At 56.0% G+C, this 25,765-nt stretch overlaps 3 protein-coding genes across 5 annotated transcripts in view; 1 reads left to right on the top strand and 2 right to left on the bottom strand.

Moving 5' to 3' along the window:
• Positions 1-6,865, bottom strand: part of ADAMTSL2 (ADAMTS like 2) — a 68,632-nt gene extending 61,767 nt beyond the window's left edge. Inside the window, exon 1 of the mRNA XM_054220914.1 lies at positions 6,822-6,865. Coding sequence (XP_054076889.1) covers positions 6,822-6,850 — 29 coding nt within the window. The 5' untranslated portion in view covers positions 6,851-6,865. The remainder of the gene's footprint in view (positions 1-6,821) is intronic.
• A 352-nt stretch (positions 6,866-7,217) lies between these two features.
• On the top strand, positions 7,218-12,227 carry SLC2A6 (solute carrier family 2 member 6). Of its 2 annotated transcripts, none has more exons than XM_054220639.1 (10): positions 7,218-7,353; positions 7,976-8,138; positions 8,234-8,440; positions 9,056-9,155; positions 9,693-9,904; positions 10,062-10,214; positions 10,568-10,676; positions 10,915-11,088; positions 11,381-11,526; positions 11,620-12,227. In XM_054220639.1, the coding sequence occupies exons 1-10, from the start codon at positions 7,253-7,255 to the stop codon at positions 11,764-11,766; spliced, it is 1,512 nt and encodes a 503-aa protein (XP_054076614.1). In that variant the 5' UTR covers positions 7,218-7,252; the 3' UTR covers positions 11,767-12,227. The 2 variants fall into 2 exon arrangements, with proteins under 2 accessions (XP_054076614.1, XP_054076613.1); XM_054220638.1 differs by having other exon boundaries at positions 11,616-12,227.
• Positions 12,228-12,406: 179 nt separating this feature from the next.
• CACFD1 (calcium channel flower domain containing 1) lies at positions 12,407-24,825 on the bottom strand. Of its 2 annotated transcripts, XM_054221062.1 has the most exons (6): positions 24,197-24,825; positions 19,246-19,318; positions 18,632-18,757; positions 18,377-18,484; positions 17,681-17,790; positions 12,407-17,426 (listed from the first exon to the last, which is right to left on the bottom strand). In XM_054221062.1, the coding sequence occupies exons 1-5, from the start codon at positions 24,318-24,320 to the stop codon at positions 17,697-17,699; spliced, it is 525 nt and encodes a 174-aa protein (XP_054077037.1). In that variant the 5' UTR covers positions 24,321-24,825; the 3' UTR covers positions 12,407-17,426; positions 17,681-17,696. The 2 variants fall into 2 exon arrangements, with proteins under 2 accessions (XP_054077037.1, XP_054077035.1); XM_054221060.1 differs by having other exon boundaries at positions 12,407-17,790.
• Between the last annotated feature and the right edge of the window lie 940 nt (positions 24,826-25,765).

The raw sequence follows: 25,765 nt of genomic DNA, 5'->3' as shown, positions 1-25,765 counted from the left end.
GGGGCAGACAGCCCAGCGCGGGAGTCTGAGCCCTAATCTCCTTTCCAGTTGGTATCCGTCAGCAGATGTACAACAAGTGGTCGGATATTTTAGTGGGCATGTGTGTGACAGAGCCATTAGGGTTTTTTTTCCAGCTGAGAGGGGGGGATAAAACGCCGTGGCTCGAGCCGAGGCTTTGCCGGTCGCACGCGGAGCCCGACGGCAGGTCCCGGCGCAGCAGCACGGCTGCCAGCTCTGCTCCGCTCCGCTCCGCTGGCGTGGTGGTTTATTTTACCAAGGTCTTTCTTGGAAGAAGCAGTGATGAAGTTAACAGCCTGTGAGCCATAATTGGCTCACATTAAATCAAGGAAACGATATGTTTTGTTTTGCCCCCCCCCCCCCTTTTTTTTTTTTAAATCATATTAAACAGGAAAAACCCACACGGAGCCAAGGAAGGAGCAGGCAGCAGCTCTCAGGAATCTGGGGGGAGATTTGTGTCCCATGCATAAAGAAATCCAGTCCTTGCCATCAAAGCAGAAGCAGCTTCACTCCAAAAATACCCAGCAGAAATGCCCATGGGCAAGGGAAGGGGGACCCAAAAAAACCCAGGTTATGGCACCGCAACAGGCGCCACTTCAAAGCCTGTCCCAGCAGCTAATGGAGTTCAACTAGACACACTAAAAAAAAACCAAAAAAAAAAGATTTCTTAAAAAAATTCTTCTTGAAAGTGCTTTCATTTACCTTGCCACCTCTCAACCAACACAGGGTGTCAAAAACCTTGCTGGTACCTTAATGTGGCTCCTGACGTACAGGGTATTTCAGAAAGGAAACTTCCTTGTGCTTGTTCTTTACATTTGATTTTTAGCCCCTGTGGCTACGTTCTGGTTGTGAGCGGAGCCGGGTGATGGCAGAACCGTCCTCCCAAGGCTGCAGGGCACCTAAGCCATCGGGTCTCCGGAGGGACAACATCCAGCCCCTAACGCCTGCCCCCGAGACGTCCCCACAGCCCGGCAGAGCTCGGCTGCATTTCCACCCCGGCTGGCGCAGTCGCTGCGGTGCAGCCCGTTTTCACCCCTCACTCACCGAGTTTTCCCCCATCCCCACCAGCAGCCAGTGTCCTCTCGTGGCTCAGCACAAAAGCACCCAGAGCCACCGGGGCTTGTCCCACCTGGAGGCAGCCGCATCCCAGCTTGTCCTACCCACCGCTGGGATTTGTGGAAAACCCGAGCTGTTTCCAAGGCTGGCCCATCCGAAAGCACAGCACCCTTGGGGATGCTCAGCCCCTGCTTTCACGCAGCATCGCTGCACAGATGTGCATCAAGATCGACCGCATCATCCCAGCAAGGCAAGACACAGATCTATGGGGTGCAAGGACCGCAGGGGACCAGCTCTGAGCACCGCTGGCCGCATCCCTCCCTCTCTTGGGGGCCACCACAGCCCTGGGGAAATTTGGGCTCCAGAAGAGCGTGGCTCTGCGCTGCCTTGACACTGCTCGCACACACCGGCCCAGGCCAGCGGCCACCCAGAAGCTGCGGCAGAAGATACAGCAAGTGACAAAGCCACCACATCGCATGGGAAGGACTGGATCCGCCCCCACATCCCCCGTTCATCCACTGACGCTGTTGCACTTACACCTGCAGGCACTGTAAGTTGTGGGTCGCAAGATTTCACGTGACTTGAAAAAAAAGCCCCACAAGCAGGAAAAACCATACCGCTTTTGGTAAATCCCCTGCCCAGCTGAAGATCACACATGTCTTGCAGCTCATCCCAGCTCCTGCATTAGCCAGGTCAGAAACAGGACACCAAAACCCCTTGCTCTAAGCATGGGGGGATGAACAAGTCTCCCATCTGCGTGGCAACCAGGAACACCCCCCCCCCAATTCAACCCTTTTTCAACTTAAAAACAACAACAACAACAAACCTCAATGGGAAACTCTAATTTTGTTTGGAAATGTTATTTCCAAACTGCACATGAGAAATCACGCTCTGGCCTAGCGTTGCTGACAGGCAAATATTTATCCCCACAAAATTTCCACATAAAGCCATCACTTTTGTCAGTAGGTCTGGACGGCAGAAGCAGAGGGAGAAGGCAGCGAGAGGGGAGCCAGGGGGCACAGGGACCGGCAGCTCTGCCCGGCAGGTCAGAGCCACGGGTGGCTGCGAGGCCCTCGGACGGATGCCTGCAAACACCACGGCTCTCCTTGAGATTCATTTTGAGGCAAGACACAGCCTTTTCCAACACATTCAGAGCGAGTATCTAATATTTTTTTCAAGACTTGTACCTTTTTTTGCAATACATTAAACCAATACAAGCCTCTGCTCCCGCGCCCCACAGCACTCCACCATCCAGCGCCGCTGCCCTCGCCCGTGGCGGAGCGGATCCCGTCCGACGAACGTTTCTCAGTCTATTCAGCAGAGTTATTCTTTTGCTCTGTGTTTTGATACTTACAAAGCTATTACCATCCCTTGCATGCACATCCATCATCGGGCCTTCAAACTCCAGAAAGTCCCAAAAAACTATTTTCCACTCACCATGCAGCCTGCCAGGCTCTGTTCTTCTACTCTGCGTTGCTTCATCCATCGAAAGACATTTCAGCAAGTTCCGAGTCCAACAAAATAAACAGATGGCAGCCTGAAAAGGTGGTGATTTTTTTCTGTGAGGGGGGAGCCGGGGCAAGGGATGCAGCCGGGAAGAGTTGAATTCTGTCTGCCTGGTTGGAAAAGTTAATCTGGGCTCCGGCAACGATGCCCGTCTGGAGCCAGGGGTGCAAGGCAGCGTTTTGCAAAGCCATGGGGTCCTGGAAAGCTGTAGGGGGAGCAGCCGTAGCTGCCTCCTGGGCTCAGGCTCCCCCAGGTCTACAAGCTCCACGCCACAGGGGTGCACCCACCCCGGTACCAACCCCCACCGGGCACCCACCTTCCCTCCGCGTGCCCCCAGCACCCTGCAGCCACCGTCTGCCCCCTGAGCGGCTCTGGAAACCCAGCACATGCTGTTTGCCAGCGTTTTGTGAGGAGCTGGTTCACCATCACACCTCTGCACCACACCAACGGGGACCACGCGCTCCCCAGGAATCACCCACAGAGCAGCACCCTGCTGCAAAGCACCAGCTCTGCTACAGCCTTACGGGACGCGGGTGACGCAGAGAGAAGCAACCCTGCCCCAGCGCAGGGCAAACCAGCCCCGGGGCTGCCCCTGAGCATCGCGGCATCCTGACCCAGCAATCACCAGGGCAGGCTTACGGGGAAGATTTATGAAAGGATGTGGCCAGATGAGCAATAGAGACGAATAGCCTTGAGGAGTGACTGATTTCTCCCTTACAAGAGGAATAGAAATTAATTTATGAATTGGGTTAGTTAAGTTGCCAAGTGGCTTTGATGCAGTTTATTTTTTTGCATATGTTCATGATCTATTGCACAGCTGTCAGAGGGGGAGGAAGGTCCTATTGAGCCGGAGAAATGCATCACTCTGGCAGAGGCAGCCAACAGCTCTCAGCAAAACCAGATTGCCCTTTTATCGGCCACGGGTTGGTTGCCGCTTTCCCAAAGCGGGCGCCTCCTTCCTCCCCAGTTCACCCTCGAGGGCCTGGAGCGCCCTTACTTGCCGCAGAGGCGGGGAGGGGGACAGAAGCCCCTTCCCCGTGCCGATGGCCAAGCACAGCCCACCGGAGACACCGCTGATACCGTTTTCTTCCACCTTCTCCTCCCCTTGCGTGTTTTGGTAGGACCTGCAGCAAGCCAGGAGAGTCCCCACGGAGATGCGGAGCGGGGACGGCTGGTGGGTGCTTTATTCCTTACCAAGACTGCACGCTTAGAAAGAAACCATGGAGGGCAGAGCGAGGATGTGGTGCTCAGCCAAAGCGAGCGCGGGGACCTGTTACACCATGGCTGAGGGACCCCCTTCCCTCCGGGGGACACTGTCCCCCTGTCACCAAGGGACAGACTTGCCCAGGGGCTCAGCCCCGGCTCCCCGAGCCGAGAGCAGCGCGGGCGCCGGCTCCCCCGCACTCCCCGGCGTTACAGGTGCTTGGAGGTTTTTCAAGACACGAAGTAATTTCCTGTTTGAAGCAGTTGACAAATCTGCACAGAAACTGGATAACCCTTCGCGTCTCAGGGAGATCCGACGGCTGCGGCTCACAGCTCCCCTACAATGGACTTTTTTTTCCACAAAAGTGTAAGGGGAGGGAGGTTGGGTTGAACACCCCTCTCTGTCCCATGTCCAAGTGGTTTCAGGTTTAGGAGAGACACCGTGTCCTTCTGCGAGGTCTGTGGCAAGCACACGCAGTGGCCACGTGCCCAGGAGGTGCCCCAGCCCGCAGCGGGTTCCCAGCCCCGGCCCCATCCTCACGCCGCTCCCAGCCCAGGAAACGCAGCGGCCGCTGCCAGCCCTCGCTGCATCGCCCTGCTCCCTCCCGCAAGCCTCCCGCAAACAGGGCTATTTGGGGAAAAAACCTGCATCGTTAAATTATCACATAAATACAGCAAAACCAGCTACTGCACAGTTAGGGGCTTGATGACTCTTCAGTTAATAGCTGCTTTTTAGCCAGAAGCATGAGAATTAAAGTAGACCACCTTCGGGGCAGGAGGTGGCACTCGGGGCTCCAGCCCGGTGTACCCCCATGCTGGCCGCACCAGCACGGCCGGGCTCACCCTACTGCCGCAGCAGAGGAGGTCCCAGGTCCCAGGGGCTACAGCAGGCTGTCCCCAGCCACCCAGCCCCCAACCTGTGCCCCCAAGCACAGCCCAGCCCCAAGGAGCTGCCAGGGCCTGGGGCTCAGCACCCCGGCTCCTGAGAGAGCACAAAGCCCCGGAGAAAGGAGAGATGCAGATCCTGCTTTCTGCAGCCCCTCACTACAGGGTGCATTGGTCTCCAAACACAAACGAAAGGGGGGAGATGAATTAGCAAGAGACGTTGCAGCGCACAGACGGCCACTTCGCGTGGCAGCCAGCTCCGAGTCACCTTCTCCCTCTCCAAGCCACCAAACCGCGCTGCCAGGTCAGCGCCCAGCGCTGCCACCCATTCCCCACACCCTGCCAGGGCACAACGTTTCTCCCTGCTTCTGCGTTGGCCTCTGCAAATGGGAAGCTCCCAGCCCTCATCTTTGAAGGATGCGACCATCCAAAGGATGCCCAGACAGCAGACCCACTAACAGGCACAGAAGCCTTGCTCCCCCTCGCCCCCAGGCACACGACAGCCCAGGGTTCACACCTTGGCTCTCAGCAGGGACCCACACCCAGCACGCAAACCCCTCCAAGAGACACAAGCAGAGAGCTGGTGTGACCCTGCACAGGGCAGCACCCTCAGCCCCACCACCGTCCCAAAAAAAAAACCAGCAGCCAAGCAGCTCCATAATGGAACGAGCCAGAGATAACCAACCGGCAAGCCCACAGCTTCTTCCTCGCTCGAGATATTTATCGCCAAAACAAGAACCAGGGAGGAAAAAGAGAAAAGGCAAGCTCTTACCTTGCAGAAGCCTCAACCCCTGAAGACCTTGCAGCCACATTCCCCAGTGAGTCCCATCCTGCTCGGCACCTGCAGCCACTTTTCACCTGGACCAGCCCCACCAGCATCACCCTAAAGCCCTCCACCCCCAGCCTGCCCTCCCTCCACTACAGCATCACTGTTCTGGGGGTCCTTTTTTTTAACTCGTAGTGCTGAAAGGCAGCTGCTTTGGGGTGGAATGTGGCAAATATTGTATTGTAGAGACTCAGTATACCTGGTTTGGGGGGGAGGGGGGAAAGCTGAGGCTTGGGAAGGGCAGGGGGGATAAAGAATAACTTTCTCAATGAGCGGCCTTAGGGAATTTGAAGAGGAAGGATGCTGCAAATTCACGCAGTGAATTTGCAGCATCCTTCCTCTTCAAATTCCCTAAGGCCGCTCATTTGTAGGTTTTCCTTGGTCTGCAAGGTGCAAACGGCAGCGATGCTCCCCAGCCCCTGCTGCCCCATACAGGACCATGACCTTGCATGGAGCGTTGCCACCGTGGGACCGAACAGGCGCTGCCAGCCCGGAGGCACGGAGCAAAACGCACACGAGGGAGGTGACCGGTGGTATTTGCTGATGGAGGGGGTGCCCAGGGTGCAGGGACCAGCTCCAGGGGGACCAACGTAGCACTGGAATTATTTTTTTTTTTTGGATGTGCTGGCCGGCCACCCACCCCGGCGTCCCCTTGCTCTGTGACCTTTCTTCCCGCAATCACAGCCCTGAGTGCCTGAGTCAGCTGTAAATCCCCAGCATTGATCAGACACTAAATGCGGCGCTTGGTGGTTGCAGAAGGGGAACCAGATTGCACGGAGGGAACAACGTAACAGCTCCTGGCTGACACCAAAGCGTCACGTGGGTCCCCAGGCAGGCTTGGGGGTGCAGAAACCACCCGGGTGGTCACAAAAGCCCCAGGGACTAAGGTGAATGATGGAAACAAGAGGAGCACTACAGTAGTTTAAGGAAAGACATCTTTTGCTAATTAAATCCAAGTACAAAGCCAGGAGGTATGTCTCCCCCCGCTTCCCTACAGGGTGAGTTTGTCCCTTGCAGCCCCCCACGACCTGCAGATGGCCCGGCACAATGCTGCCCCCTGAGCCCTGTGGGGTTGGAAGGGTCAGAGTGAGAGGACAAAGGCACCCATAGGCAGCCCGGGGTCTCCAGCAGCTGCACCCAATGAAGCAGGGATGCCACCCTCCCCTTTTCCATCCTCATCAGCACTCTCCAACCCCCTCACCTGCTCCCTGTGCCCCCTCCATGTTCACCTCCCTCTTGTTTCCTCTCCTTCCTCTTCCTCGGCTCTGGTCTGTGTTGAAAACCCTTCCCCAGGGTGGCTGTGGAGGCTCACGCAGACGCAATTTACCCTTGTAGAAAGAAGCAGCGTTTAGCCATTCCAATGGGAACCAGTGCCTTGAGGGGAGAGACGCGGCCTTGGCAAGGGGACGTTTCTGCCGGTGGGAACAGTTTCTGCAAGGATCATCCCTGTAAGTGCCGCTGCAGAGATGGGTTTTGGTGTCGATGGGGTCAGGGAGGGACAAGACCTGGGCGGGCACGGGGCGAAGGGCACCGTCGTTTCCCCGTGGCTGTTTGTCTGCTGGTTTTCTGGCCCCATCAGTTTCCTCCCCAGAGGCCGGCTGGGCGCAAGCCCACGAGGCACAGATTTCTCTGATTAGGCAACGCCGGGGCAGCCTCTCCCCTTTCGCTTTCAGCTGCTTCTTCCTCCCCGTCCCCGAGGCAGCCCCCAGCATCCGCACCCAGGCGCAGCAGCGGACGGGCACCGGCCACGGCACGGCCATGGAGCCGAGCGCCCGGGAGCCCCTCGTGAGGAAGACGAGCTTCTCATATCAGACCTTCCCCGAGAGGGCTGTCCAGAGGCTCGACAAGGAGTACCTGCGGTAAGGGCCGGGCTGGGACCGGCTGCGGGGTGGGCTGTGCCCCCCATCCCGGGAGCGCTGGGCTGGGGGGACTGGCGGGAGAGCAGCTTCACGCTGCTGTCAGTCCCGAGTTGCCTTGAGATGGGGTCTCATCCCGCCCAGGGCGCGCGGTGCTGGACGAGCCCACCTGGAAGAGCTGTGGGTGCACGCACGTTTGGGCATCCAACTCTTGTGGGAGCATAAGATCCTGCTGGGGGCACGGGGGTCTTGAATGGAGCCCCCTCCCTGCTCCGCTGAGACGAGCCAGCTGCCGGCTGGGTCCGTGGTGCCGCCCAGCTCCGGCTTCTGCTTTTCTCGGTTTGTTCAACCTGCTGAAAACCACCCGGCGCAGAGGAAACATCGGTGGTGCCCGTTGGGGGGCAGGCTCTCGCCCCCCACCACAGGGCAGGAGCGGCTGCTGCTCTGCTGGGAGAAATCCCAGCAGCCGGGGGCTCTGCAGGGCCGTTCCCCGGGAAAATCCCCCCCCCGTGGGTGTCACGAGAGCCTTGGTGAAGGCTGGGGGAAGCCACAAGACAGAGTTAACGTTTCTGGCGGGTGCGATAAGAGCACCCAACACGTCCTTCTTGGTTGCTCCCTCCTTCAGGAGCCTCCACAACAAGCGGCTCTACCTGGCTGTGTTTGCCGCTGTCCTGGGGAATTTCAGTTTCGGCTTCGCCCTGGTTTACCCCTCGCCCGTCATCCCCGCCCTGGAGGCTCACCCCAGCCCTGCGCTGAGGCTGGACCAGTACACAGCATCCTGGTTCGGGGTAAGGAGCGGGGTTGTCCCTGCCGGGGGCCGGGGACGGAGGGTGGACGGGGGGAGCCCGGACCCACCGAGGCCCCTCTCCGCATCTCCCCACAGTCAGTGTTCACGCTGGGAGCGGCGGCGGGGGGGCTCAGCGCCATGCTCCTCAATGACCGCCTGGGACGCAAGCTGAGCATCATGTTCTCGGCGCTGCCCTCCGTCGTGGGATACGCGCTGATGGCCAGTGCCCAGGGGATCGGGATGCTGCTGCTGGGACGCGTGCTGACGGGCTACGCCGGCGGCGTGACGTCCGCCTCCATCCCGGTAACGTGCCCTGGGAAGGAGTTTGCCAGGGATTTGCAGGGCGGGAGATGGGGTGGTTCTGTAGTTGAGCCTGGGGCATCCCGCTGCTTTTTGGAGGCACCAGCAGAGCTCCAGGGCTGGTCGTGGTTGGGAATGGGGAGGATGCACTGGGTTAACGGCCCTGGCACGGCCAGCCCGAGCTGCCCCTGTGGTGCTGGACTTTCTTGCCTGCAGAAAAGGGAAGGCAGGTCCTCGATCCCTGCCCTGTTCCACCCCACAGTTATTTCCTCCCATGTTTACTGAATGCGGACCGCACGTTGCACGCAGAGGGGAAGGCAGCAATTGAGTAACCCCGGGGCATGTCTTTCCAGTAATGGGAGGCTGACCGTGCCGCTGGAGCACTTCTCCCACACTGGGGTGAGGGAGGGAAGCAGTGGTGCCTGCAAGGTTGTCCTCTCCTCCCAGCAGGACCAGCTCACGCTGCTGGACTGGCCAGGTTTCCACCCCGAGAGGATGTTTCTCAGCAGTTCAGGGTTCCCCTGGCTGCAGTGGATGACTGCGAGGTGACAGAGGACAGGTTTGGGTGGTGACAGCTGTATATTGCAGCTCGGTTAAGCGTGTGCTGTCCCGCTCCAGGTCTACATCTCAGAGATCTCCCACCCCGGGGTCAGAGGCATGCTGGGTGCCTGTCCTCAGATCATGGCAGTGCTGGGCTCCCTCGTCCTGTACGCGCTGGGCAAGTATCTTGGTGTTCGGAGGGCAGGAAACCCTCAGCGAGGCCTTAGGGGAGTTTATTTTAAACAACTTTCTCAGCAAGTTGATGGATTCCGTCCCCTTGCGGCTAGCTCACAACCACCACCATGGGTGTGCAAAGGGGGTCTGGACAGGATCACCTGTGCATAACCCACCCTTAGAGGGGTAAATCCGTAACCTGCACGGACCCGTGGCCATCACCACGCCTGCAGAACCGGGTCCTGCCAAGGTTTCGTCAGGTCTGAAGGGCAGCACGCGATGGACTGCGTGCGCGTCTCCTGCCAGCATGTGCCCTGGTCGCTGCAGGGTCTTGCTGGATCCTCTAAGATTTGGGGGAGCTCGCTGGGATTTAGCCGTGTTGAACAACAGCTGAAAATGCTTCTTTGCTGGAAGAAAAACACGGAAAATCTGTCTCTAGTTTTTGGAAATTTTCCCCCGTGGATTTATTAAATCTCCACTGTTGGGGCGCCCACGTGGAGGCAAGGCCAGGACTCCTCTCCTAACCGTGCTGCTCCGGCAGGGCTGGTCCTGGAGTGGCGCTGGCTGGCCGTCGCAGGGGAGGTGCCCGTGCTCGCCATGATTGTCCTGCTCTGCTTCATGCCCAACTCGCCCCGGTTCCTGCTCTCCCAGGGGAAGGATGACGAGGCCCTGAGGTCACTGTGCTGGCTGCGGGGCAGGGACACGGACTACGCCCGGGAGTATGAGCAGATCAAGGGCAGCGTGAGGAAGCAGGTGAGGAGGGGACGGGGCTCACCTCCAGCACGGGGCAGATGTAACGTGAAAACTGCGAAATCCAGGCTCCTTTGTGCAACTCCTGAGCCATCTTTTGGGTGCTGTGGTGGTGCCCAGAGGTGGTAACGCCTCAGCTTTCTGGCTTTGTCCCCTCCAGAACCGGCGGGTTTCCTGTGCCGAGATCAAGGACCCCTTCATTTACAAGCCCCTCCTGATTGCGGTGGGGATGAGGTTCCTGCAGCAGCTCTCTGGTGTCACCTGTGTCCTTGTGTACCTGCAGTCAATATTCAAGAAAACATCTGTCATCCTGGTGAGCCCTGGGTTCCAGCCCACGGTCGGACTGCTCCGTCTTCAGTGATGGCTGCCCAATGCTCCAAATCCCCTGCAGCTCTAAGACCCCAACTCTGAAGCCTTTTTTAAAGCACCTGGTTGTCAGCAATTGCCAAGCACTTGCCCTGCAAAAGGCTGCATTAGGACGGGGAGCAGGACTGGCCCCACTGTCTCCCCGCTCTCATCCTCTGAGCTTCAGGCTCTTCTCCCGTCTCTTGCTATGGGCGGATAGCTTTGATAAAGTCATCAGCCAGAGTCAAGGCAACGCAGGTAGGAACCTGCCCTGTCCCTGGCTCTCCCATCTCAGCGTCCCCACTGCTTTTGCCATTGCAGAAGCCAGAGTACGATGCAGCTCTTGTTGGCTTGGTCCGTCTGTTCTCGGTGGTGATCGCTGCTGTGTCGATGGATAAAGCTGGGAGGAAGATTCTTCTTTTTGTATCAGGTATGTCTCTCTCCCACTGTTGTGCAAGGGAAGCCCTTATTTAAGGATTTCCAGGAGCTCTGCAAATGTGCAGGAGTGGAAACTTCAGCCATACGGGACTTGGGCAGGGAGTAGGGGAGGTCTCTTTCCTTTGGTGGTGGCTCAGCTCCTGAGCAGAGGCGTTCCCAGGAGCTCAGTGCTTGGCACAGATGGGATCACTCACCCATCGATCCCACTATGCTGTTGCATATCTCCACAGCTGGTGTCATGTTGGTCTCCAACCTGACCATGGGGCTCTACATCCACTTCGTGCCAGCTTCTCAGAATGGCACCATTGCCAACAAGACACTGGTGAGCTTTGCCAACCTTCCTGCTGAGCCGACCCACTACATCACCCTCATCCCACTCCTGGCAACCATGTTCTTCATAATGGGTAGGTGCAGAGAGCGGGAGTCCAGGACCCACAGCACAGGGCTGGGTGCCAGCCTGGGGGGACGTTTCTTACCTGAGGCAGGGTGATACGGAGCAAGGAGATTTGGGGTTGGAGTTGGAAGGCAGGCAGTTGTCCCTGGAAGGCTAAGAAAGATGGCATCTGAAGTCACTTTGAGGAATGACAGCATGAATAGGGGAATAATGATTGACAGGGGAGCAGGGCAAGATTGCACAGGGCTCTTCTGTTGGCTTCGAGGCCTCAACAGTCTCACCTTACCCCTCCCTCCCTGCAGGTTACGCCATGGGCTGGGGACCCATCACTTGGTTGCTGATGTCGGAGATCCTGCCTCTGAAAGCCCGCGGGGTGGCCTCGGGCCTCTGCGTTGTTGTGAGCTGGCTGACAGCCTTCACCCTGACCCGGTTCTTCCTCCTGGTCGTGGTGGGTACTGCCCCAGGAGGGTGTCCCTCAGCCCCCTCCTCAGACCCTCCCTGCACCAGCTCATGTCTGCTTTCTGTCCTGCTTCCCAGGAAGCCTTTGGCCTCGAGGTGCCCTTCCTATTCTTCACTATCATCTGCGCCGCGAACGTCTTATTCACAGGCTGCTGTGTTCCAGAAACCAAAGGCAGGTCCCTGGAACAGATTGAGGCCTTCTTCAGGACTGGCCGGAGGTCCTTCATGAGGTAGGAACTTCCATCTGCCAGCCGCACTGGGCCACCAGTCCACGTGCATCTCAAACCAGGACAATGGACAAGAACGAAAAGGGTTGTGCTGCTGGAGGTGGAGGCTGGAGCTCTCTCCAAAGGCCATAGGAGAGGAATGGGCAGCAATGACCATCTTGCTTTGGATGCTGAAGTTGCCAACTGGAACTTTACCTTCTCCTCCCATCATTCAACACTACCTGTTGCTCTCTGGGCCACATGTCAACCCAAGGTATAGGACCAGGCAACCAGCGCCAGCCTGGGGACAAAGATGTCCTGGGAAACAGAACACGTGGCTGTGGGCAAGAGACCACGCGTGTCCTTCGCTCAGCAGCCACCAAAGCAGCCTGAGAGCCCGAGGGTTCGGCTGGAACAGAGTTAACAGCTGTAGCCATTTTGGCAAAAGTTCCTCATGTAGTTGCGAGAATAAAACACTTTTGCCTCCCAGCTGCAAGGTGTTGCCTTTATTCGCAGAGAAGGGAGCTGCAGGCGGGTGGGCTGGGAGAGGCAGACCAGGACTGTGACAAGGGGACCACAGCAGCCTCCAGCTTCCCCGATGAGTCTCAGGTACTTGAGGACTTGGAAAGAGGCAGAGCCGGATATTTTGTATAAAAAGCTGCCACATTTTATTGCTCTAAAAACACACATTACACTAGAAGCCTAATGAACAAGACCAAATACAGTTCACAAAGAAAATCCAGGACAAAACAAAGAACAGGAACAGACAAACATTCAGCTGTAGTGCAAGTGATTCGCTGTAGGAAAGACACAGTGGGTACTGCCAATACTTTGTACTGGGATGGGTCCTTCCCACCCCAGGGTTTTACTCATCCACAACGAGGAAGGTGGAAGTGCCTCCGTCACAGCTGTGCATGGAGCCTCCACCTCCATCACTCCGAGATTTCAGCTGCATAGTTAGTAGCAAATTGCTCTTACCCCTTTCCTGCGTGTCCTGCAAGATTAAGGACTTTTAAAAAATTTTTTTAGAGCCTAACCTTAAGTAAAACACAGCTGCAGGAGGTGGCTATGGCTGCAAGGAACAAATGGTCTTGCTGAGTATCACGTCCAACCTAACTCCTCCCAAAAGGGCAGCACAAAGGCTGAGCTGGGAGATGGTTTGCCCAAGCTCCTGAAACGCACTTGGCAGCCCGAGGGCTGGTGGTGGTGCCTGTGTCCTCCCGTCCCTGGAACCTTCAGCCTGCTGTGACAAGGAAGCATGGGGTAACATAGCATATTTGACCTAGATCTCAAGATATGCCAGCTACTACTCAGATCCCCTGCAGGAGCAGATGAGAGAAATCACCTGAGAAGATGTGCTTTATCAGAGGATTAATTTAAAGCAGCCTGGGACAGAGGAGGAGAGATGGGCCAAAAATCAAAACAACAGACAAAACTCAGAATTAGACCTAACCTTTGCAGCTGAGACCCATTTCCAGAAAGATGTTCAGCTCTGGCTGGAATATGACTATTTCTAAGCATGGCCTGATTACAAGAGGTCTCAAGAGCCTCTGGTTTCCACTGACCTTCTGAAGATCAGAATCTCTGGCAGCCCTGTGCTAGAGCATTCGCTTTCTCACATGGCTATGGACCAAGTCTTGATATCTTCACTTCAGTGAAACCCTTCCCTGAAGACAAAAAAAATGACAGAGATAAATTGAGCTTCCCAGGGCTTGGCCTGAGGAGGAAATGCCCAAATATGAAATGAGGTTGGACTCTGTGAGAACCTCATTGGAGAAGTACTGTCGGAGTGACATCGTTTCTTCAATATAGAAAGTCTGAGCGTTTTTGCTACAACATTTAGAGTCCGAGAAACCACAGTGGCTCTTTCCAGAGGTAGAATGGTCTTTTTATTCACTGCACACACAGAGAATCAGTCGGTGTTACAAAATCAGCTCCTGCCCAGAGCCGCGAGGTCTGGGTACGCAGCAGAAAGTGAAGCTTCTGCTCTTCTCTTCACGCCCAACGGACACCCCCAGGGGACGTGCACAAGTGCTGTCAGCTTCACGGCTGAATGGGACAGGGAAGAGCCGCACGCTGTATAAATGCCCATGGGTAAGAAGCGCACGGCTCGGGCGGTGCGTGGTGTAACAGTCCATCGCCAAGTGCACACACACTGCCAGTACCCAGGTGTCTTTCCACACTCACCAACAACTCGCTGCAGTCACTGCATCACCCCCTCTTGAGTTCCCATGTAACAAAACTTCTGTCCCATCGTCTCCCAAGGGGCCTTCCCAAGACCTGGCAAGCAGAACCTCTTCCATAGAGACCCCATGGATTAGCCATCCAGCCTGGATGCCGTCAGCGGGGATTGGGTTCAGCCTGCAAACTCTCTAGAGCAGGGCTTTTAAATCATTTATCCTTACACAGCTCCAAGCACCCTGATGGTGCCTCTAAACACAATTAATAACCACCATGCACTGTGAACGGGCACATTAACTACTGTGATGCTACTACTCTAAAGGTCCTTTCTATCTCCACAAAACCAGTGCCTGGCCCACACGGAGGTGAGACCATCCGCTAACTGTCACTACAACTCTACAAAGCCATAGGTGCTGTCACCAGGCCACGTCTGCCATGATGGCAGCTTCTGGCTTGGTTTCAGCTGCACCAGAGACAGCCACAATTCCCAAGAGCTCCCACTCCAGGCACGCATCTGTAGGAGTTGGCACTCTTGGAGCACGGATCTGAGACACCTCCTGTTGCGGCAGGCACAGAGACACTGACCAGTCCCGGCGTCTTCAAGCGTTGTGGCCAAAGGCTCCAGCTCAGCTCTCGCAGAAGAGTCCCTGAGGCCGATTTTCAACAAAAGCGTCAAGCTCAGAGCTGAGCTTTGCAGCCCGCCAAGGGCGGCAGAGCTGGTGCAGATTGTTCGCTTGCCTTGGCCCCAGTGCCAGACCCAGCTGCCACAAAACACAGCGTGACAGCACTGCTGGCGTCCAAGGGACTTGTGCCGAGGGACCAGAGGGGATCCATCCATGCCGATGAGCCCTCCAGGTGACCTGGAGCAGCGTCTGCCTGTGCCACCCCCAGGGACTGTCCTAATGCCATAGACCAGCAGCACCAGGGCCACAACCTTTTAGGGTCCTACCAGGTCCGCGGTTCATCCCCGCGGGCGTAGCTCAGCCTGCGGGCGCTCCTCTGTCGCCTCCGCTTTGCCTTGCGCCTCCTGTCCCTAAAGCTACCGTGGAACTACTCACAGAGCAAAGCAGCCACTACCAAAGACATGCTCGTAGCTACGTGCGTCGGTCTGCAACGTTCCTCTACTACACGCTACTTAACGCCCCAAACCCCCCTGAAATCAAAGCAGGTGTCCTGTGTGCCAGGCAGGACCCTGCACGTGAACCACCCGGTAACGGTACAGCGCAGGGGCACGGGCTCTTTTCCCCCTGAAGATGCCGCGGGCTGCGGTATGTTCCTCCTGCAGCACCCCATTGCCGCAGGCAGCGTGACCCACGCAGGAGCCTGCGGTCCCCGCATACACACACACACGAAAGGCCAGTGCCCCATGCATTGGGGGGATCAGCCCGGAGCTGGGGGCTCTGAAATGGCTCAGTCTTTATTGAAACCAGCTGCACCTGGGCTGCGGTGCCTGTTCTGTGTCCCCGACAGGCCGGTGGTCAGAGCAATCACGGGCCAGAGGCCTGGCGGGAAGGGGCTTAGCACAACATGGCTACGCAGCATCCAGCTGCACGGGCCTGCGTGTTTAAACAAACTCAAGCCGCGTTCCTGACTGGTGTAAATCCTCACGCCTCCCTGGGCTCCAAGGAAGAAACAGCAGCTAACGCGGGCTGGCAGCTTAGCCCCCCGTCTCCAGGGACCACTCTGCTCCTGCTGCATCCCTACCCTGCCACCCCCTCCAGCAGCGGCTCCATCCCGGGCTCTGCCAGGGAGCTGCTGGTGTCGTTCTGCTAACGCGAATATGCACCGTGCCTAAAGAAAGGATTATATAGATATTTTCCAAGACAACGCTGCTCAGAAGCCGCAGAGTGGCTGGAGGACGGACCCTTCTGACAGACGGCGCTCAGCCTCCAGCAGCATTTCTCAGGCCACAGCACCACCTCTCTGGTACCCCCGTGATTCAATTGGGACCACAAAATGTTGGTGGCAGCGGGAGCTCAGCTCCCAGGGCAGGGGAGCAAGAACAGGCCGCGCTCCCCGCTGTCACGGCTCCCCAGAGCCGCTGCCTGCCGTGGCTGCTGAGCCGAGCACAAACCTCCAGCCCAGCAGTTACAGCCCGGTTTTCCTCCCTTCTCGGTCCCAGAAGAGGGGGGGAAAACAAACTTCGTCAATACACTTTGTCAACGCACTTTCTAAAGTTTGAGAAATGCTCCCAAGGCTGAAATAGGATTTTACAGTATCCCAGTTATAGCATCCCAGTTACCGCAGCCAGGGCTCTCCCTGGGTCCGGAGACCCCCCGCAATGAAAGGAGGTGGTCCGTTGAAGGACAGGGAACAGAGCGCTCCTTTCTCCTGTGTCCGGAGAAAAGAAGTCCCATGAAAATGCTTAAATAACTAGAAATAAATTATTCCCCTTTTTCCTAATCAAAATAAAAAGCAATAATGTAAAATCAAATAAATCAAACCCAGAAGAAGGCATGACAAGAAGAGGGGGATCTGGACTTAGCGGTTTTGTTCTGCACGGTACAAAGCAAACAGAAAATACAATGCGAGAGCCACTGATGGAGCCTGGGATGGAGGCGCGAGACGCCCCAGCTGTCCCCGCTGAAATGGTGCGGACTTCTCTGGGTTTGCAAAGGAAGGATACGCCACCTTCCCACGCAGAACCAGCCCAGGACCGGCGCAAAAAGAACATGAGCCCAAAGAGAAAGGCCATGCCAGGCAGAAGCGAGAGCAGGTCCCTTGCGCAGAGGGATGGGTCACGGGAGCAGATGCGGGGAGTGAGAGAGAACAGAGCAGAGGCCCGGGCTCAGAGCGAAGGATGCTCTTGCACATCAGTAACCCTTACACCAGTAAAAAGTCCCGCTTGGCTCAAGCAATAGCACAATTTTTTTGCTGAGGTAAAGCAATCCTTCTTTCCCTTCTTCCCCAGTTAAAAGAGTGAAGCTTAAGAAAAGTACCCTTATTAAGACAAATTAATTCTTAGAATTCAAGTAAATTGCAGTAACTGCCCGCAGCTGCACCCAGAGGAAGAGGGGACTGTGCTTCGTGGGTACCAGGATCCGCCCCAGCGCCTCCGGCAGCTCCTGTGCGGAGACGGTTACTGTCTTTATTCGCGTCTTTTGCTGGAAGCCCTTTCCCCTACAGCGATGCCCCCGACACCTGGCCTAACTGGACCCACAGTAAAACATACTCAATGGAAGAAGACGACCAAGCTCAGGCATCACCATGTATTGTTAAACCCTGGATTAGTGTATTAGACCTGGGAAGGGCCACGCCAGAGAAGTTACTAAAAACACCTAATGTGCAATGGCAGGTTATCCCCAGGCACGAGGCCAGCGGCTCCCTGACTCCCAGGAGACCGGCGCAGGCACGGAGCTGGCACGGCAGCTCTGTCCCTCCTCACCCCATCCGGAGAGCAGATCCCAAATGAGCACCGCATCCTCGGCTCGTTATCAGGCATCACTCCAAAGAAAGTCTACCTAGTCGGGCTTGTAAAGCAGCACACAAAGAGCCAGCACCTCTGCAGCAGAAAAAAAAAATAAATTAAAAAATAGAGGGACTGAGATATTTGGTTGAGGGTCGAGGAGGAGGGAGGCCAACGCGCTGAGGTCTGGCTGCTGGTGTGAGAAGAGGGCACAGCCTGCCCCAGCCCCTGAGATTTCCAGCTGCTGCAGTGTCCGGGGAAATCATGGCGTAATGGAGAGGGGAGCGGGCAGAGGGAAGGGCGGAGTGGATTTCCATATCTTCACCATCTCAGTGTCCAGAAGAAGTTACCCCGAGCTTTCGTGCTTCAGAGAGCCTGTCCTTCCAGTGCCCCCGTGAGCTTCTCTTCATCCATTTGCTTCTGCTGCTGGTGGATCCGGGCATAGGAAATGGCGTCTCCCCTGCAGAGAGAAGGGACAGCGTGGGGACGTGAGCTCTGGGCACCCATCATGGTGGGTGAGTGCCTGGCACAAAGGTGTCCCAACTGGGGCCCAAGACTCTCCGCACCAAGGGATGCCAGGAATGAAATGAGACTTGCTGGCCCCTGTCCAAGCCCACCAAAGGTGCTCACCGCCACCAGAGCCAGGCCCCCCCATCCAACGGCTCCAGAAAGAGAGCTGGGATCCACCAGGCTGGACGGGGCTCTGAGCAGCCTGGGCTGGTGGGAGGTGTCCCTGCCCAGGGCAGGGGGGTGGAACTAGAAGATCTTTCAGGTCCCTTCCAACCCGAACCATTCTGTGATTCTATGACCCACCGGGCAACCTAGATTGAGCTCCCAAGGAAAAGCTCAGAGCTTCAGCCAACCCTAGCACCTTCCCTCCCAGGGCTTTGAGATGGTGGCAGGGAGATGTTCTCCAGCAGCATTCGCACCTGAAAGCACGGTTAGTACAAGAGGAAAGCGTAGCCTCAGGGAGGAAGATGGGGGTGAGGGCTGGAGGTCCACCTTCCCCTTCCCTCCCCCTCCACAAGCAGACAGGTCTCTCTTACTTTTTGCCGAGCGCGGACATGCCATAAAGCACCCCGGTGGCAAACGCAATGGCATTCCCAAAGAGCGTGGTGAGCGTCAGGCTGAGCACAACAGGGAACACGGCCATCCTGGAAGACAGAGGCAGCCCTCAAAGCCAGGCTCCGCTCCCCAGGGGATGCGGGCTGCTCGTCCATCGCAGCACGCCCACGGGCACCCCAAGGTGATTCCTGGGATGGCTTCACCACCCACCACACCGCCCCCAGCAGCATCCTCACCCGCAGTAGAAAGCGGCTTTCTGCCAGGGCCGCAGCTTGTCCGCCCTCGCAGAGACGGCGTTTGCAAACTCGATGAACTGGCAGCAGAAGGGGGCTTCGCACAGGAACAGCACGAAGGCGTTGAGCCTCCAGACAGAGAAAACCAGAGTTAATCCTGCCCGCAGTGACCTCGGCCCCCCAGAGACCAGCCGCCCCCCATGGCCAAACTCAGGCAGAAGGGAATGGCGGGGCTGGACCCCCCTGTGCTCCCTCCCTGCTTCTTGATAATTCCCAAACCCCGGTGCCCCAGACTTATTTTGGGTAAGTATTTACTGCAACCTGGTCTAGTGGGAGGTGTCCCTGCCCAGGGCAGGGGCGTTGGGACCGGGTGATCTTTAAGGTCCCTTCCAACTCTAATCATTCTACGATTCTATGATAGGGTAAAGAAAGAACACAAATAGAATAAACCCAGCATCTCAATCCACCCGATGGAGCAAAATCTGGCAATTGACAGAGCCTGACGGACGTTTCACTCGTGTCCACTGCCCAAGGGGGGCAGCTCTGCCCCTTGCCCAGTGGTGTCTAATTAACCAAACCTCCCTCCCGGCAGGAAAAAGAAAAGAAACTCTGCTCACATCATCCACACGCCGGCCGCGATATTTAGGGGGTTGATGGTGACACAGTTCCAGAGACCAGCGAAGGCACAGGCTGGAAAGCAAAGAGGCTTTCAGTGACGGTGAAGAATAACCCAGCAGTCCCACGGAGGGGTGGCTGCTCCTCCCGGCTCTGCCCCGGAGCTAGACCTTGCAGCCACACCAGCATGATTTCCATCTCCCGTATTTTGGGCTGTTTTCCAGAGCAAGGGCTGCCCAGAAGAGCCCTTGCCTTGGCCGGCACCTCTTGGCACTGCAGAGCAGCCTCTCCAGACCATCAGAGGAGGGTGGGTGGAAAGGGCTGGTGGCCAGAAGAAGAGCCGGGGGTGCAGGGCAGAGGGCTTCTTCCCAGCTCCTCCGGCCAGGTATCCTTTTTCTATGAACGTTTGGGGTCTCAGCGTGGCACTCGCACAACTATTTCACAACAGACCATTTGCTTTTAACGTGGAGTCATGTACACGGCTCCCTAGTTTTTATTCGCTAAGGAATTACTGCTTTGTCCCGGCATGAGCAGAGAGGTCCCAGCAGGCCCCCGACTCGGAGCAGCACAGGGAACGTTCAGCAAAAACATGACTCGCAGCACCAAGGCACACAGGCAAACAACGAATAAAGCAGAGGTGAACCCGGTCTCTGCCACACGCTGCTGGTTCTGCGCTAGAGATGGGCAGAAAAGAGCCAAGTTTGGGTCTCCGCTAATACAAATGGAAGCGGATAAAGCAGAGCCCAAAATAGCCCAGCACTCCTGACTCTGTAATGCAAGGAGAGGAACCAGGCAGCGGCACCTGAGCCGAGGTGGCACACACCTCCCTCCTGCCTCATTAAACTTGCAGAGCAAGTTGATACGCCCTTGATACGGCCCTTTTCCTCCGCCGATACCAGCGGGCTGCCACGGCTCGGACGGGAATCCGAGCCCGGCAGGGAGGGCAGCGAGACCCGGGCTGAGGCCACAGTAACCAACACCGCCCCGCAGAACTCCAGCTAAAATTATATAGCCCTTAAAGGCTGTCTTGGGGATGTTTAGCAGCGTAACGTAGAGCAGCAGAGTCCACCTCTGGAGAATGAGACCAGCCTGGGTTTGGGTATTTGAGGTCTCTGCTCGCGTTTTGCTAAGGGGATCCCCGAGCAGCGCTGCCGCGAGCAGTCCTGACCTTCAAAAGCCTGGCACACGTTTCAAGGTTTCTTCAAAGCAATCACTGCTGAATCCTCAAAGTTCCCTTAAGGATAGTTACCCTTATTTACCGGATTGGGAAACACAGCTGCAGGCCCACATAAGACCGATCTAAAGTCATCCCACGAGCAAGCGACCCCCTGGTTTCAGGAAACAACCAAACAAGGTGGTTTTTAATGGCTTCCCAGGACTAGTCCACAGGACCCAAAACATTTCGGAGCATCCTGCACGAACAAGACCAGCCAAGAGAGGAGAAATGCCAGAGGACATGTTGCCGGCCATGCTCCAAGGGCACCTCTCATCTTCCCAATGCAAAGGCACCAGTGTCAGTGTCCCCACGCTGCAGGGGAAACTGCTCAGGGTCACGCATGAAAACAACTGGAGAGCTGGAAAAGCAATGGCAAACAGGATTGCTGGGAGCAGCGGGCAGCTCGGAGAGGGGGGCGCAACACGGAGGTTTCTAATTCTTCTCTGACCAACAAACCCTTGGATGCTGGTGGGAGAGGAGCTCAGGGGAAGCACCGCCGGCTTGTGACACTTGCTCTCACCTTCTCACTATCGTATTAAGTGACTTTCAGGGGCTTTAGCAGAAATCAGCTGCATCTCGACTACCCTCAAAATGCAGCCGGGGCTGGGGCAGAGCCCTGCCTTGTTTAACAGCACGGGGAGCAGAGCAGTCCAAGAGCTTCACAGGGCTACAAGCTCACCTCGGCCACACAACAAACCCGGGGAGGCAGGATTCTATGATTCTATGAATATTTTTTTTTTCAAGCAGGTTTTTGGCCCTAGTCTTTTTTTGCATCTAGCCAACCAGGGATAGTTTTGTCAGGGTTCTGGTTTGGTTTTGATTGCAAATGCACCAAAACAACCCCCGAGCACTAAGTCTCAGCTAAGCAACCGCCCTGGTTGCCAATGGACTAATGACCCAGCGAGCCTGAGCTGAGCAAGGCCCTACGTCAGCACGAGCGCCAGCCAGCAGAAAAGGAGTCAAAGGTTTATAATGGCAGGAACACTGCACTCGGTGGCGACTGCCAACAGCCACAGAGATAACGATTCGGTGACCTTCAGTCTCCTTTGCAGAGCAGCACATCCCACAGCAGCCTGGTACAGCCTTGTCCCACCGGGACGGGACCGGCTCCCGCCGCAATAGCCAACAGGGGCTGGAGCTGCCAAGCCAGAGACTTCTTTTTGCAAAACAGAGGCCTCGCAATAGGTTTAAAATGCAGATAATGCTCAATGGCACGTAAGCTATGGAAGACAGACAGTTCTGACATTTGTTTAACTGCTGTCCCATCTCGAATCCCTGAGGAAGCACAAATAACTGGGAGCTAAAATGGGGGGGTAGAACACCACCCCCCACAGAGGCTCTATTCATTTCAAGCAGCTGGTCACTCACTCTCCTCAACACAAGCCTATTTTTGCTCCCAGAGCATTTTACAAAAACGACAGACTCTCCTCGTCCTGTTACAAACAGGAACACAAGGGAGAGAAGGGACTTGGCCGAGGTCACCCAGCCAGCCTGCGCAAGAGCCGCAAACACAACCTGAACCTTGTTCGTCTTGTTCCTGCTCCGGCCCCTGGACCTTTCTGGCTTGAGCCAGTTGTGGGCTGCAGGTGTTTGCATGTGGTAGATGTTGTCTGCTGGTCTCACCTCCGCTGACAAAGTTTCTCTTCCTTTTTACTGGAAATTTTTCCTTCTGTAAGAAATAATCCAGCCCCGTAGCAGGACCACAATCCAGTTGCTCAAAATCCTTATAAACTATTTCTGTTCTTTCATAGCAAGCTCTGAAAATAGCAGCCTTGCTGTGTTATTAGTCACCCCCTTCTCCAAACTGGCCACCTTCAACGAGGCGATGCTGAACAAGGGGCGTTTTGAAGAGGGCTGCCACCAGCACGGGGCACTGGAGGGTTGTCTCTTTCCACGGTTCCCCATTTCCCTGCTCGTGAGAGGAGCCCGTGTCTCTCGCTGCCCCATTCTCCGCCTGATGAACCTCATGAAGGGATTCTGTCAGGGCTACAGACCAAGCTGTCCGACTCCCCAAATCATCAGCGATCCTATTAAGAGCCTGGCTCTTCTTCCAAAAGCTTCTTCTCCCAGACTCACCCAAATACGTAAAACTCTCAGCTTTCCTTTAAAAACAAGCCATGAGTTCTCAGAGCTGCGGACAAAAGGTTGGGAAAATAATCCAAGTATAATTCAACTGCTCTGAAACGTGAAGACGGATAAAAAAATGTCTTCAAAGACTTGCACTTTTAAGCCACTCATGAGCTGCTCCCAGCACGAGGTGGGCAATGCCACCAATGTCACCCAGCAGCCACCCTTCTCCAGCTCCTCACCCTCCATCCGCATCCCCCCGAGCTCTGCATGGGCCAAAGCCACGTAAAAGTCACCAAGGCTCCAGCTACAGCCCCAGCCCACGGGAAAGACGCCGCTACCCAAACCCCCACCTGGGACCTGCACTGAAGACACGTCCCAGCTGGTCTCTTGGCCATCTGCCGGGACCAGAAGCGCTGGGGCCTCCATCAGAGCATGGCGAGGACAGTACGTTTTGCCCTGTGAGAGCAGTCCTACCAAATCCTTTCACACCTCCAGAATTTCATCACCTAAGACGTAAAGCAAGAGCAGCTTGTGTTTGACCAGCCCAGCCAAAAAGGGCTGTTCCGAGCCTGACCAGCGACACCACCTTGCAAGGTCAGCTGCAAAAACGCCGTGGGCCTGTGCAGTCAATGCCGAGGCAAGAGACAGGCAGGGAGAGAGGGGATGGGACGAAAGGCTACAGCCGAGGGAATAAATCAGGGCTGACTGCACTGGCTGAGAAACACTCTTGTTTTACTAGAAGTCGTGGACCCGAAGCAGGAGAAATTCTCCATCCTGTGCTCTGCAGGAGATCAGACTAAACGGTCATAACAGTCCCTCCTGCTTTTAAGAGCTATTAATCTCTCCATAGAATGTAGCAAAACAGCACTACGGGACAGGCTGATTTCTGGCAAAGTTGCAAAGACTCTTTCCCTGGGAAAATTTTTTTCAGCAGCAGGTAATTCCGAGCGCAGCCAACTCGCTTCGCTGTACGCCGGCTCTCTTCTTCTGTCTGTCCAAGACTAAACCTCTTAAAAACACACAACAAAACCAATTCCGTTATTTGCCTTCAAAAAACAACACAGCCAGGCCCTCTGCGATCAACAACAGGAGTAACGGGAAACATGCTCCGACATTCAGGACGGGGAAAGAAAATAAGTTACAGGAACGTACGAACACCTGACAGTGAAATAGGATGAACCAAATCCCGTGGCCCCTCTCCAAGCCCTGAACCTGACCCCGCTGAGCGCCCCGAGCTCGGCGCTCGCAGTAACAGCATCGTCTGCTTTCTCTGCCCACAGCCCTCCCGCAGGAGCGGGGCCGGCTGCTGCTCCCCCCACTGCCAGCGAGCGTTCTATCCCAGCAGGAACTCGAGGATTTGCGGATCCCCCCGTGACGTCCCTTCTCCCAGGTGCCCAAGTTCGGTGAGCGCAAAGCACATGCCTCGTGTGCCAGCTAAAACCGTCCCGTTCAGGCACGTCCACGGCTCTTCCTCCTGCCCGCAACGCGGCAAACTAATGTCTAGAGCAGACGCGACTCCCGTAACCCCAAACGATGGTTTCATGGCACAGCCCCCCCGGCACAGACATGACCCCAACATGGGACAGGCAGGACCCCTGACCCGCGCTCCCGCATGCACGAGCGGCGCCGAGGGGGCACCTTTGGCTGCAAGGGAAGGGGATACTTACACAGGCCCCCGATGACCCCGGCAATCCTGCAGAGCCACCTGTACCACCAGGTCATGCCATCATCGGCGGAGGAAGCCGCTGGGTCAGGGGCTCCTGCTTGGAACTGCTCATCCTGAGAGCTCATCGCACCCCTGCTCCCGGGGGGTCAGGGGGCAGCACCCCGCTCCCCGCCTGAGCCCCAGCAGCGCAGGATGCCACCCCCCCGGTGACAGCCCTCCCGGCGTTCCCCTCCGGCCAGCCCAGGGGACAGCCCCTAAACCCAGCCCCGCCGCTGCCGGGCCTCTCCCCGCACCCCCATGCAGGGCCTGGCCCCCGGCGGCCCCCCCAGGGCTGACAATGGAGGGTCTCTGCCTGCAGCAGCGATGCCAGCGGCCGTGGGAGCTGCCTCCACGTCTGCCTGCGTATTGCATTGTGGGTCCCCTCCTCCAGCAGGCCGGGCTTTGATGTCACTCTCATTAAAAGGCTGGTGGGCAGAGCCCGTCGTGTACATATTCATAAGCAGGCGCGCAGGAACTCCACGCCAGGGTCTGGGGGGCACCGGAGCTCAGGGTCCCGCTTCCCCTGGCTAAGATGCTGTTATCCAGGCCGCCGGCGTGTGCTCAGAAGAAAAGGAAACACGAATTTTTGCATTAACGAGAATTTCACAGTGTTACAAAATTCTGCCCTTGAGATAAGAGGGAAACACTCCCCTTAAATCTGAACGTAAACGGGTTTTCTCCCTAGAAAATGGGAGTAGAAGTAGAACTGTGCAAGTTAGAGATGTCCCAGTTGGCAGCCTGTTGGTATCCAAACAAATGGTCCAGGAAAACAGCCTTAATTCTCTTAAATTATAAAGACAACAGCTGCATTTTTTGCAAATTAACATGGAGCATACAGTCAGTAAGCAGAGCCCATCTCTGCAGACCAGGGACTCTGCATAGCTGATCTGGAACAATAAATAAATAGCAGTGAGACTTGGGATCCAGAGCAGAGTGGGAAGACAGATCCCATCTGCTAAAAGGTTACAAAAAAGGATTAAGAAAAGGATGTCTTTTCATTAACATCTCCTGTTCGACAGGAAATGAAGGCCCAGTGCCTGCATCACCCACGCACTGCAGCGGGATAGCCGATATATCCAGCTCCTCAAGGATCTCGCTTCAAGAATCTACTTTCTAGCTTTCTCAGGAATGGAACGTAAATCTGGAGGCTGGCAAGCAAAAAACTCCAGGCTTAACCAGCACAAAACAACCATTAAGAAGACAGAAGAAAATAAGATTTTTGCGGTTGTTAAAAGATGTCAGAGAATTCAAATGAAAGAAAGCAGAAGCAAGGTTAAAACTGCCCAGGCAGAACCACTTACTGCATCCAGCGTGACGAGCGAGGGCAGACGCGTCCAGCCCGGCTCCAGGTGCGGAATAGCCCCTAAAGCAGTACATTGTGATTTTGAGGAGGATGACAGATTTGGACCAAAGCATGGTCCAGTGTTCAAGTTATTAAATAAAAACAACTTTTAAATGTATTTAAATCAAACTTGAGTGAATATTTGCGACCGCTGTAAAATATTTCTTCCCGCTACAACTTGTATCATGC

Source organism: Rissa tridactyla, chromosome 14, assembly GCF_028500815.1.
Source record: "Rissa tridactyla isolate bRisTri1 chromosome 14, bRisTri1.patW.cur.20221130, whole genome shotgun sequence".
Classification (NCBI taxonomy): Eukaryota; Metazoa; Chordata; class Aves; order Charadriiformes; family Laridae; genus Rissa; species Rissa tridactyla.
Note: the sequence above shows the minus strand (reverse complement) of the source record. Positions and strands in the feature narration are given on the sequence as shown.